Genomic DNA, 13,027 nt, shown 5'->3' with positions numbered 1-13,027 from the left:
TGTACAAATTAAACCTACTTGACAGGGAAATAAGTGTGTGACTCGAGCGCTTTCGCTTTCATTGCGTTTTCTGCACTGTTGTTTTTGTTGTTGTTGTTGACAAATGTAATAAAAAGTTATAGGGTCGGCCCCTAAAAATAGGGTAGGTCGGGTTACCGTAACCACACCTATTTTTTTTTTATAGGCCTAACAGACAACAAATTACAGACTCGGGAGACCAGGCAGCTCAGTAAAATACAGCACAGGGCTTGTGGTCCTCAGGCCACGGGTTCGAAACCAGGCCTGGACAGACACGGGACAACATTATGTGCAGACTCAGAGATAGTTTCCACGTTCAAACCCCGTGTCACCGTGTTAGGAAACGCTGCCGTTGCTGAACTTTGGTTCAGTTTTGTGTGTTGCATGTAGTTGACTTATTTGTACTTTGTGGGAAAGTACCGATATTATATTTTGTAAACACAATATTTATGTTTGGACAAAAATGCAGGTGAACTTTCTAGTCCTGTTTAAAACAAGTTGTTTCCGTTGTTTTGAGTCGTTGATTCGTGGCGTTCGCTCGGATTAAGTGCGTCGGCGCTTTTGATGTACGTCACAGAGAATGTCACTATTCTAGTCCATTTTATTCATCTAATTTTAGTTGTATCATGTTCGGTCTGGAATATTCTCGAGATTTGAGTATATAGGCCAGCGTGATTTGTATGTTAAAAAAGCTTCTACTTTGAGTTCTGCTACGATGTGCAGTTGTATGTATGGAATGCTAAATAAATCCTCGAACTCAATTTGACGAGTTGTTTTCTGCTGCTGCGAAGACGGGCGACGTAGAATAAAAGAACACAACTATACGACGTTTGAGAACTTGTGGCAATCTCAAGTGTCGTGTAACACACCGCTATGGCAAAACCTCCATCATTTTGCCAGAAGTGCAGGTGGCATATTTCATCTTCATTCCAAATTTCCCAGCAATGGAATTATAAAGTAAGGAAAATGAAAATGAAGAAAACAAAATCATGCTGGTTTGTGGACAGGTGGGCTGACCCGCGCCAGCTGCGCGTGCAGGACTCTGACCAGGCTGACGTCACACTGACCCACAAACTGCTGGTGGTCAACAGAGGAGATAGCTTTCTGCCCGCCACCCCTTTGCGTGTCCGTGTGCCCTTCATTGACAAGACGGGCGCTGACATGCTGAAACATTCCAACGTCACGGTCAGTCTGTTTCATGTTTATGTTTAATGGGGCGGTATTGTAGTGATCGATAATAGGACGCAGCTTTCTGTCAGAAACCCGTCGTCTACTTGTTCGTGTGCCCTTCATAGAAAGCACGGGAGGCTGACATGCTGAGACATTCCATAGTCACGTGTTTTACATTTAGTCAAGTTTAACACAGACGGGGAATCGAGACGAGGGTCGTGGTGTGTGTGTGTGTGTGTGAGTGTGTGTGTGTGTGTGTGTGTGTGTGTGTGAGTGTGTGTGTGTGTGTGTAGAGCGATTTAGACTGCAAAACTACTGGACCGACCTTCATGAAACTTGACATGAGAGTTCCTGGGTATGATATCCCACACTTTTTTTTCTCATTTTTCCAATAAATGTTTTTGATGACGTCATATCCGGCTTTTAGTGATAGTTGAGGCGGCACTGTCACGCCCTCCTTATTCAACCAAATTGATTGAAATGTTGGTCAAGCAATCTTTGACTCAATTTGGGATTGCATTTCAGCTCGAAAGCTTAAAAATTAGTTGTCATTAAAAACGAGTTTTCGCTTAAAGATTAAATAATTATTGCATTGTATTCCTCATCTGCTCCTGAATTAAAAAGTATGTAGATATGTTGTGTTTACTTGAAAAACGCGCTCAGAATAAAAGAAAATAGGTCGAGTCTAATGTTCGCATGCTTCGCGGAGACGAGGATTTTTATTTATCTATTTACGAGGATTTATATCGCGCACGTATCTCACCACACAAGGCGACTCAAGGCGCATGTTACCTATTAATGCCGTGTGAGATGGAATTTTTTACAAAATATATCACGCACTCACATCGGCCAGTAGATCAACAGCCTATAGGCGCTGCATCCACCTTTCACGGCCTATTATTCCAGGTCACACGGGCATGACCTGTATCGGTCTTCGGGGAAGTTTAGCCGAGACTATTTGAATGCAGTCTCGGTGATACCTGGTTTTTTGTGTTGATCTTTTACTTTGATGCCTACCGATTGACTAAATGTTTTAATATCGCTTCACGCGACTTGTTTTCTCATATATTTATTTATTTTCTTTTTGTTTTCCTTCATTTTTGGATTTTGTTGATTGTCCGTGAAGGAGTTTTAGTGATGGTTTGGTTGATAGTGAAGACTGAGATGTTAAGACATAACAAATCAAAAAAATCAGTCTTTTTACATTATTTTATTTATGAGCTTTTGAAAAAATAATTCTGCACACTAACTTAGGACACACTGGAAGGTGCCAACGCTGTGCTTTCATTATCTTCAGGCTCTTGATTTCAGAGTCATGACTAGGACGCACAGACATGCAAGCAGAGAGACAAACAGAAATTCTCCTGTCTCTGCCCCACCTGCTCGAAACTGAGACACAATCCTTCCTGCCTGAACGAATCGGGTCACCATCTCAGATCCGGCCATGCTTGTACGTGGAATCAGACCATCCGTCCACTTGGACATATACTAAAAATCACCCGCCTGGGCGCAGAATAGGAACGTATTGAAGAACTACTTTCTCAACTGACACCAAAAAATGGCGATCTGTGAAATAAAAAAATCAAAAAAATCTCACTCTGCACAGAAAGAAGCCAAAATGTTGATTTTGGGTATGTGTCGAAGAAGAGGGGTGTTCTCTTATCACTCGGCATAGCCTGGCCAGATCTGAGATGGGAAGCCGATCAGTTTTCACGAAAAGGATTGTGTCTTTTTAAGTCCACCACCCCCCCCCCCCTCTCGACAGACCAGGCAACACGGAAGATAAATTCAATGTATTTTTTCCAGATCAAGCGAGCGAACGGAGAGGTGGTGGAGTGTCCCCATCACCTTGGTTCGGAGGGATCTCTGGAAGGGGGTTCCAGCACCGCGTCAACCACGACGACATTGCCCACCACCATCACCACCACCGCTGCAACGGCTGGAGCCAAAATCTCGCCCTCGCTAGGCACCGACGACCCCTTTGGACATATCGATCCTACCCGACGACGACGACGACAAGCTGAAAATGTTCAGAGCGATGAAGGCCGTGACAGTAACGACGGAAAGGTGTTGAAAATAGTGAGTATGTGAATCACTGTAGTGAGAAGTCACTGACAGCCATGATAGCTGTCAGAGGATAGAATGCGGAATATAGTCTCGGCCAGCCCTATTTGACTTCGACCGAGACTAAAGATCTTCACTGGATAGCTCTCACACAAGATCTCACCACCGTGGGATTTGGCCGGTGTCACGAACTGAAAACTCTGCCTGAACAATCCCTCTCAATGCGGTCAATGCGCATGCGCTAACATGGGGAGATTGATCGTGAACAACCTAACCCTAACCCTAACCCTAACCCATGGTTCGTTCGGTCAAAGGGTCGCATTTTTTAAGTCCAAGATTGGCGCATGCGCATTGATAGGGATTGTTCAGCAGAGTTTTCAGTTCGTGACACCGGCCGTCCGTAATCGTGATTGGCGTTTTTTGACCTTTCTGTGACCGTGATTGCCGAAATTTCCATTTCTGTGATCGTGATGGGACTTTGCCCGTGATCCGTGATGACAAAAAAATCAAGTCTCGTGATCGTGATCGTCATTTGTGTTCGTGATCGTGATGGGCATTATTGCAAAGCATTTTATTTTCAACGTACATTTTTTCACAGCTGTATCACTCTATGATCCTCTATTCGTCAAGGTGTTTGTGATCGTGAAAACAAAAATCAAGGTAACTGTGATCGTGAAAGCTAAAATTTCCCTTCCCGTGATCGTGATGATACCCCCCCCTTTGGGGCCCTCATTGTAGTTTAATCCCATCGGGCATTCTTTGTCTTTGGGGTGTTCGTTATGTGCAGGTGGTCCTCAAGTTATCGAGATAAGCAGGTTCGACTGTAGATTTCTATGTCGATCTTTGAAAGCGACTGCAGTTGAGTTCCTGTCAAACTCAATGTGGCCACTCGTATGAATTTGGGTATCACTGTAACTCAGCAGTTATGATAGTTTTTCCTTCGTGTTTAAATGACGAATAAATGGGCGTCTGTAATGGTATGCAAATGAAACTATCACATTATTTGCAACAATGTCTCCCTGCAAGACCTTTTATGTTTCTGATGTAAGTCCACATCCTTGGGGCTGGTTTTAACATCTCTGGTGTGTGTGTGTGTGTGTGTGTTTGTTTGTGTGCCGGTGTGTGTGTGTGTGTGTGTGTGTGTGTGTGTGTGTGTGTGTGTGTGTGTGTGTGTGTGTGTGTGTGAACAGGATTGTTTGAATTCAGCGTGTCGAGTGTATCAGTGTGACATGCCCGATCTTCAGCGCAACGACAAAGCCGAGATCAACGTGACAGTTACCATCCGGAGATCCGCCATCAGTTTCCCTGGTGTAAGCCCCTGTCTGTCAGTCTGTTTGTTTTTCTTTCGTTCTCCCTCCTTTCAACGCATTTACGCCGCACGCACGCTCGCACCAACGCACGCACGCACGCACACGCACACACGCACAAACACGCACGCACGCACGCACGTACGTACGCACACACACACACTCACACACAGACACACACACACACACACACACACACACGCACGCAGGTACGCTCTCACTTTCTTTTTCTCTCTGTTACTCTGTCTCAATCTGTCCCTATTTGTTCTCTGTCTCTTTTTCTCTCGGTGACTGTCTCTGTCTCTCTCTGTTTTTTTGCCTAGTTACTAGTGTTGCGTGAGACTGATTCTCAAAGAAATTATGTTGCTTCTTCTGACTGTCCAAGTTATCAGGTGATAATGATCTTTCAGACTGTCGACACGCTTCACTACACCGTGACCACAAACGTCTTGGAACCGAAGCATCCCTTGTTCTATCCCTGGAAGGAAGAGCGGAGAAGAGAGGTCAGTTTCTTTTTACTTTTTTTCCAGTTGACTTATGTTACTAAGCATTGTCTCGGCCGCAGGTTTTCGATGAGACCTTGACCTACTAGTCGTTGAAGAAAAATGCAATGCGTTCAGTTTCATTCTGTTAGGCCGAGAGATTGACTAAATGTTTTGATTTTGCTTTATGTGATTTTTTTTCATCTGTGCTTTTTGTGTGTTTGCTTGTTTGGTTCATCTTCATCATGAAAAGAAAATGCTGTATTTCTTCATTGTTTGCTTTTCTATACAATTATGTTCAGTTTTTGACAAAGTGAAAATTGTGTCAATTCGAGCTTTCTGTCGTTAAGTCCGAAAAAGCTATTAATACATCCGGCGTAAAAGGATGATAGTGTATGAAAAAGACGGTGGTTTACTTGACAATAAGCTATCTTGGAAAAAGGATGATATTCTGAAGCATCCCCCTAGAGTTTGCAAAAGACCATCATTTACTTGACAGAAAGGTATCTCAGATAAAGAAATATTAAACCTAACACACAATTGTAAGAGGGTATTGCTGTTTGCAAACACACAAAATCCTTAGGAGTCATTTGTTGAATGACGGGACAGTTTCGTTGGTGCGTGCAGCTGTGGTCTGGAGGCAGCACTCCGACAATTTGATAAGCTTCCTGGCAACTGTAAAAGTCTAAATGAAGGCAGAATGAAAATCATCTGAATGTGTCAGTGTCTCTGAAACACTTTCAGGCAGAGCGTTATTCGCCCATATGAACCACTGTAACTTTGGTGTTAAGATTGTTTGTTCTCTCACGAAGAAACTTATTTTCCACATATGCATCTCAACTTGATTTATTTTTGTGCCTTGCTTTCCATTGCTATCACTGAACGAGTTCCAGAGCTCTACATTGAAGCGCTTCTTCTTTTATCGTTTGTGAGTGGATGCGATCGGATTTCAAAAACCCAAGTCACGCTTCTCAGCAGTGTTGCACATGAAGAAACCGTATATTATTGCATATCTGCGAGCATTGCCGCAGGATTCGACAGAAAGATAAAGTTCACATGCTCAAAATAACTGCATTTGCGCATGTGTTGATACTCTTACGCAGCTGATCGGCTGATGGTATTCTCATTCCGAGGCAGAGGATACACGAGCACAGTTTATCTGCTTTTTATCTATCTATAGAATATTTTTCTCTACTCATGCATGATTTTTTACCTCATAGGTGCGGACCTTCATCAAAAGAGTCAGTTCCGCAGATGATATCAACATCTGGATTATCATTGGCGGGGTCATCGGCGGTCTTCTTCTACTCATTATCATCGCCGTTGTGGCTTGGCGGGTGAGATTTAATTTATTTTTTTAAGTTCAATTAAATTTATCTTTTTATTGCTGAGAAATCCGAGTCGCACCCTCCCAGCTGAAAGCTATTAGCAACAAGAGTTGCGCAGGGGCGGATCTAGGGGGGGGGGGGGGGGTTTCCGGACCCCCCCCACCCCTTGCCTAAAAAAAAAAGAGAGAGAATTTTTGTGTGAAAATAATGAAAAATTGATGGCTCAGATTGCACCAGATTGCTCCATTTACCTTGATTTTTATGAACATTTCCGGGAGAGGGTTGCCCCCGATCCCCCTATGAGCCGGTGTCACGAACTGAAAACTCTGCTGAACAATCCCTCTCAATGCTGTCAATGCGCATGCGCCAATCTTGGACTTAAAAATGCGACCTTTTGACCAAACGAACCATGGGTTAGGATTAGGGTTGGGTTAGGGTTAGGTTGTTCACGACCTGATTAATCTCCCCATGTTAGCGCATGCGCATTGACCGCATTGAGAGGGATTGTTCAGGCAGTTTTCAGTTCGTGACACCGGCCTTTGTGTTCTTAGTGACGGTTTCGGAAAGTAGTTGGGCAATTGGTTGGCTCAGGTTGCACCAGATCAGTCATGTATCCTTGTTTTGATCCAAATTTGTCTTTAATTTACTTATGGAAGGTGCATTAGAGGAAGTTTCTTGGCTCAGATTGCTCCATTTTCCTTGTTTTTATCAACATTTTCCGCGATGGGAGGGGGGGGGGGGCATGACCCCGGACCACCCTTAAAGGTGCGAACGCTTTGTGCCCTCAACTAAACGTTTCGCGTCGTCGAATTGTCCCAAAAGTAACTTTGGAAACCCCCCCTTAAAAATGATGTGATCCGCCCTTGATTGCGCTACCTATTCTGACAGAATGCTCGAGGCCCTTTACGTGCCACAGCGGTGACGTAGGGGTGGGATATTGATACAGTCTCCGAGTCTGCACATATGCACATCAAGATCTTGAAGACAACATTGTGATGTGTCGGACAATATTTTATCAATTCATAATATTCAAACCAATAAAAACAACAACAAAGTTTGGTAGAGAGAGAGAGAGAGAGAGAGAGAGAGAGAGAGAGAGAGAGAGAGAGAGAGAGAGAGAGAGAGAGAGATGGGAGGGGGGGGGGGCATCCACTAAATATCATATGCTTTTTCCGTTTTCTATTTAATATAAAGATATGGAACTGATGAAACGTCGCTGTGTTTTCTCTTTGCGACTTGTTGCTTTTTACCGTACCATAAGCAGGGCTGGATCAACTATAACAGAGGGAGGGTGGGGGTTCTAAAAATGGAATCCAGGACCCCCCTTCCCTCAGGTCCGGCCCTGCATAGGTATATGATCGAATAAGTTACATCGTGTCAGGTGCGGTGTTGTACTTCCGCCCCGCTTTTGTCAGGTTATCCCCCGTGATCTTTTCCTGCGTTAAACGTTTCGTGCTTTTGGCGACCAGTCCTGTTGATACTCAGTAAGATATTGTCTATCGTTCGACATTTTTCCTAAAGTAATGGGCGATGCTAAATATGAAGCATTGGCATCATGAGATGTATTGCACATGTACTTTGTGGGTGGTGACTTCTGTTTCTTTTTCCCGAGACCTGGCTCTCTTGCTTCTACGAAGTTCAAGACAGTTATTTCGCCCGAGGACGGCACTAAAACGCCTTTTCTTGTCGATTTCTCTAACTTACTAGACAATTTCGTTAAGGGAGAGGAAATTGACAACGACTATGTATAAATCAGAGGTTTTCTCCTAACACCGGACTTTGAAAGCTTGTAGCCGACAGTTTGGCAAGGGAATTGGCTATTACCTTAAGTGGAAAAGGATGACGGTGTTAATCCTTCGGGACAAATAACAAAAATGCGTTCTCATTTTTTTTATCTCTCTCAATTCCCTCCCTCCAATCCCCCCCCCCCCCCCCCCCCCGTCCCACCATCCTCAGAGTTACTGCAGTTTTTTTGTGGTCTTTTTACATTTAGTCAAGTTTTAACTAAATGTTTTAATATAGACGGGGAATCGAGATGAGGGTGTGTGTCTGTGTGTCTGTGTGTGTGTGTGTGTGTGTGTGTGTGTGTGTGTGTGTGTGTGTGTGTGTGTGTGTGTGTGTGTGTGTGTGTGTGTGCATGCGTGAAGAACGATTCCAAGACAACAAATAGACCGATCTTAATGAAACTGCACATGAAAGTTCCGGGGTATGATATCCCCAGACTATTTTTTCCTTTTTTTGATAACTATAATTGATGACGTCATATCCGACTTAACGTGAAAGTTGGGGTGGCACTGTCACGCCCTCATTTTTCGATCGAATTGATTGACATTTTAGTCAACTAATCTTCGACTCAGTCCGGACTGTGGATTGCATTTCAGCTATGAAGCTTAAAAATCAATTAATGAGTTTGGTCATTTACAATCTCAAAATTGTAATTAAAATTAGTATTTTAGTTATCGACCCAAACATTATTTCATCTAATTCTTTATTATTTCTTGAATCCAAAAATACATAGATATGCCATGTTTACTCTGAAAATGTACTTACAATTAATGAAAACATATTAATTAGAGAAAATTATGATTACAATTAACATTTGAGTAATCGATCTTAAAATAATTTCATCTTATTCTGTATCATTTCCTGAATCCAAAAATATATAGGTATGCCATGTTTACTCTAACAATGTGCTCACAATTAAAGAACATAGAACTCGTTGGCATTGTTTGTTTTAAAACTTGCACTTTTACTCCGCAAAGAAAACAAGCTTACAAAAAACTCAAACAAAAAATATAAACAACAACAGCAACAATAGTAACTCATGATTATGTTGGTGGAGAGGTGGGATGGGGGTAATGCAGTGCATTAATTCCCTTATGTCCGATTTTCTCTTGTTACACTGGTATATTTATTACGGGACACTCGTGGTACTCCCAATGGTACGATTTGTCCCTTAGCCATGCAGTTTGTTTCTTTTTACATTTAGTCAAGTTTTGACTAAATGTTTTAACGTAGAGGGGGGAATCGAGACGAGGGTCGTGGTGTATGTATGTCTGTGTGTCTGTGTGTCTTTGTGTGTGTGTAGAGCGATTCAGACTAAACTACGGGACCGATCTTTATGAAATTTTACATGAGAGTTCCTGGGTATGAAATCCCCAGACGTTTTTTTCATTTTTTCGATAAATGTCTTTTATGACGTCATATCCGGCTTTTCGTGAAAGTTGAGGCGGCACTGTCACGCTCTCATTTTTCAACCAAATTGGTTGAAATTTTGGTCAAGTAATCTTCGACGAAGCCCGGACTTCGGTATTGCATTTCAGCTTAGTGGCTTAAAAATTAATTAATGACTTTAGTCATTAAAAATCTGAAAATTGTAAAAAAAATTTTTTTTTTATAAAACGATCCCAATTTACGTTCATCTTATTTCCCATCATTTTCTGATTCCAAAAACATATACATATGTTATATTTGGATTAAAAACAAGCTCTGAAAATTAAAAATATAAAAATTATTATCAAAATTAAATTGTCCACATCAATTTAAAAACACTTTCATCTTATTCCTTGTCGGTTCCTGATTCCAAAAACATATAGATATGATATGTTTGGATTAAAAACACGCTCAGAAAGTTAAAACGAAGAGTGGTACAGAAAAGCGTGCTATCCTTCTCAGCGCAAGTACTACCCCGCTCTTCTTGTCAATTTCACTGCCTTTGCTGTGCGCGGTGGACTGACGATGCTACGAGTATACGCTCTTGCTGCGTTGCATTGCGTTCAGTTTCATTCTGTGAGTTCGACAGCTACTTGACTAAATGTTGTATTTTTGCCTTACGCGACTTGTTAATTTTGTATGATGAATTGATCGGTTGGCCTCCATTCACTCATGCGGACGCCATCATCATCGTCGTCGTCGTCATCATCATCATCATCATCATCATCATCATCATCATCATCATCATCATCATCATCATCATCATCATCATCATCATCATCATCATCATCATCGTGCAAAATCATCATCATCATTATCGTGCATTATAATCATCGTGCATAATCATCCTCGTGCATCATCATCATCATCATCATCATCATCATCATCATCATCATCATCATCATCATCATCATCATCATCACCATCATCATCATCATCAATTTTGTTTCACTCATCGCTCAAAGCGTTTATATTTCTCTTTTCTACTGTGTAGCTGGGATTCTTTGCGCGCAATGACAAGGCGAAGCTGGAGCGACTGAAGCGCCAGAGTGGTTTCTACGAGAACAAAGGCAGCGTGAAGTCGAGGAAAAGCCAGCGTCCGCCGAGCTCTGCCAGTTCTGGCGCACAGAAATGACACGCGGGACCACATGTGACACTGGCTTAACTTTGGAACAATAACAAACATGCCTTAACAATGGATAATATGTAACACCGGTTTAACTTTGGAACAATAACAGACATGCCTCAACAATGGATAATATGTAACACCGGTTTAACGTTGGAACAATAACAGACATGCCTTAACAATTAAATAAAAAGAAAACACACCAGTAACCAGGTTAGGTAAGTTTAAATCAATATTTCGGCATGTAAGTGCCTTCTTCAGGATGGTATGGAAAGAATGGAAAGACGGCACGTTTTAAAAGCTAATTATCAAAACTGCTAAAGAGAACATCGAAGAAATACGTATACAATGTATAATATATATTTTTATTTTTTTAAATTTGTTTTAATGCTTGTATGTTATTTCTTACGAGGAAACTTTTTATATGTAAAATGTTGAATTTTAATGTCTAATGTAAAGCGCCATGAGACTGCCATTTGGCGGTGAACAGCGCTATAAAAGAATGTTTTATTATTATTATTATTACTATGTAACACCGGTTTAACTTTGGAATAATTACAGACAAACCTTAACACAGGCCTTCACATTGAACACTATGTATAACCGGCTTTACTTTTGAACAATAACAGACATGTCTTTACTCTGGGCCAAATGTTACATCGGCTTAACTTTGGAATAATAACAGATATGCATTCCCACTGGATCATATTGAACACCGGCTTAAAATTTGAACAATAACAGACATGTCTTTACACTGGGAAATCATTATGTAACACCTGCTTAACTTTGGAACAGAAATAGAAAATGTCTGGTGTTACTGGTATGACCTAGCGTCCAACTTAATACTTGTGAAGAAGACTAATTATCAAAACTGCTCTAGAGAAGACCGAAGAAATATCCCTATTTGCAAGATGGTTTGAATCCAGACTTTCGACGCTGGCTTGCTGCCATAAAGATGATCCAAAATTGAAACAAGTCGCGTAAGGCGAAAATACAATATTTAGTCAAGTAGCTGCCATTTTTCAGCAAGACCGTATACTCGTAGCATCGTCAGTCCACCGCTCATGGCAAAGGCAGTGAAATTGACAAGAAGAGCGGGGTAGTAGTTGCGCTAAGAAGGATAGCACGCTTTTCTGTACCTCTCTTTGTTTTAACTTTCTGAGCGTGTTTTTAATCCAAACATATCATATCTATATGTTTTTGGAATCAGGAACCGACAAGGAATAAGATGAAAGTGTTTTAAAATTGATTTGGACAATTTAATTTTGATAATAATTTTTATATATTTAATTTTCAGAGCTTGTTTTTAATCCAAATATAACATATTTATATGTTTTTGGAATCAGCAAATGATGGAGAATAAGATAAACGTAAATTTGGATCGTTTTATAAATTTTTATTTTTTTTTTACAATTTTCAGATTTTTAATGACCAAAGTCATTAATTAATTTTTAAGCCACTAAGCTGAAATGCAATACCGAAGTCCGGGCTTCGTCGAAGATTACTTGACCAAAATTTGAACCAATTTGGTTGAAAAATGAGGGCGTGACAGTGCCGCCTCAACTTTCACGAAAAGCCGGATATGACGTCATCAAAGACATTTATAAAAAAAAAATGAAAAAAACGTATGGGGATTTCATACCCAGGAACTTTTGTAAAAGTTGAGGCAGCACTGTCACACCCTTACCTTCAGTCTTTGTCACAAGAACAATTTTTGTTATTGAAATTCATGTTTCAATTCAAAATCCTAGTTTGTCTGTTTGGTTTATTTGTTTGTTTAACTTTTAGTTACCATATTCGTTTTTGTATGCACATAGTTGCTTCTCCAATCTTTTATCTTTCATTAACAAATATGTTGCCTATGCATGCATATAATACTGGTCATTAATTTAAAAAACGTGTAAACAACTTCAGCATTCTATTACAAACTATTTTCGTTCTTCCAAATAAAAAAAGTTATTTCATGTGTATTACTTGCGTTTGTTCTGTGTGTGTGTTTTTTTTTTACCTTCTTGTTTTTGTTACCTTCTTTCGTTCGTTCGATGTCACACACACACACACACACACAAACGCGCGCGCAGGCCCACAGAATCTCTCATTAGCCTATCTCTTTTCTGCTGAGTCTCTGTCTCTCTCTCTGTCTGTCTGTCTCTGAAACCCTTCTCTTTTTCTTTCTCGCAGAGTCCCCAAGGGATGTTTAAAAAAAGGATATTGCAGTTCAAAGCGTAGTGATCAATTTAGTTTTGCTTTGCATCCTGACAGTTCTTTTGATGCAATCTTTCCTCATCAAATAAGTTGTGTTCGGAAAGTTAAACAACT

At 41.0% G+C, this 13,027-nt stretch overlaps 1 protein-coding gene across 1 annotated transcript in view; it reads left to right on the top strand.

The window, feature by feature from the left end:
* The window catches only part of LOC138982569 (integrin alpha-4-like), a 41,719-nt gene extending 30,036 nt beyond the window's left edge, over nucleotides 1-11,683 (top strand). Inside the window, exons 17-22 of the mRNA XM_070355893.1 lie at nucleotides 1,026-1,203; nucleotides 2,995-3,267; nucleotides 4,443-4,562; nucleotides 4,970-5,062; nucleotides 6,262-6,378; nucleotides 10,577-11,683. Coding sequence (XP_070211994.1) covers nucleotides 1,026-1,203; nucleotides 2,995-3,267; nucleotides 4,443-4,562; nucleotides 4,970-5,062; nucleotides 6,262-6,378; nucleotides 10,577-10,717 — 922 coding nt within the window. The 3' untranslated portion in view covers nucleotides 10,718-11,683. The remainder of the gene's footprint in view (nucleotides 1-1,025; nucleotides 1,204-2,994; nucleotides 3,268-4,442; nucleotides 4,563-4,969; nucleotides 5,063-6,261; nucleotides 6,379-10,576) is intronic.
* The last annotated feature ends 1,344 nt before the right edge of the window (nucleotides 11,684-13,027 follow it).

This window comes from Littorina saxatilis, linkage group LG12 (assembly GCF_037325665.1).
Source record: "Littorina saxatilis isolate snail1 linkage group LG12, US_GU_Lsax_2.0, whole genome shotgun sequence".
Lineage (NCBI taxonomy): Eukaryota > Metazoa > Mollusca > Gastropoda > Littorinimorpha > Littorinidae > Littorina > Littorina saxatilis.
This window is presented reverse-complemented; position numbering and strand designations above follow the sequence as displayed.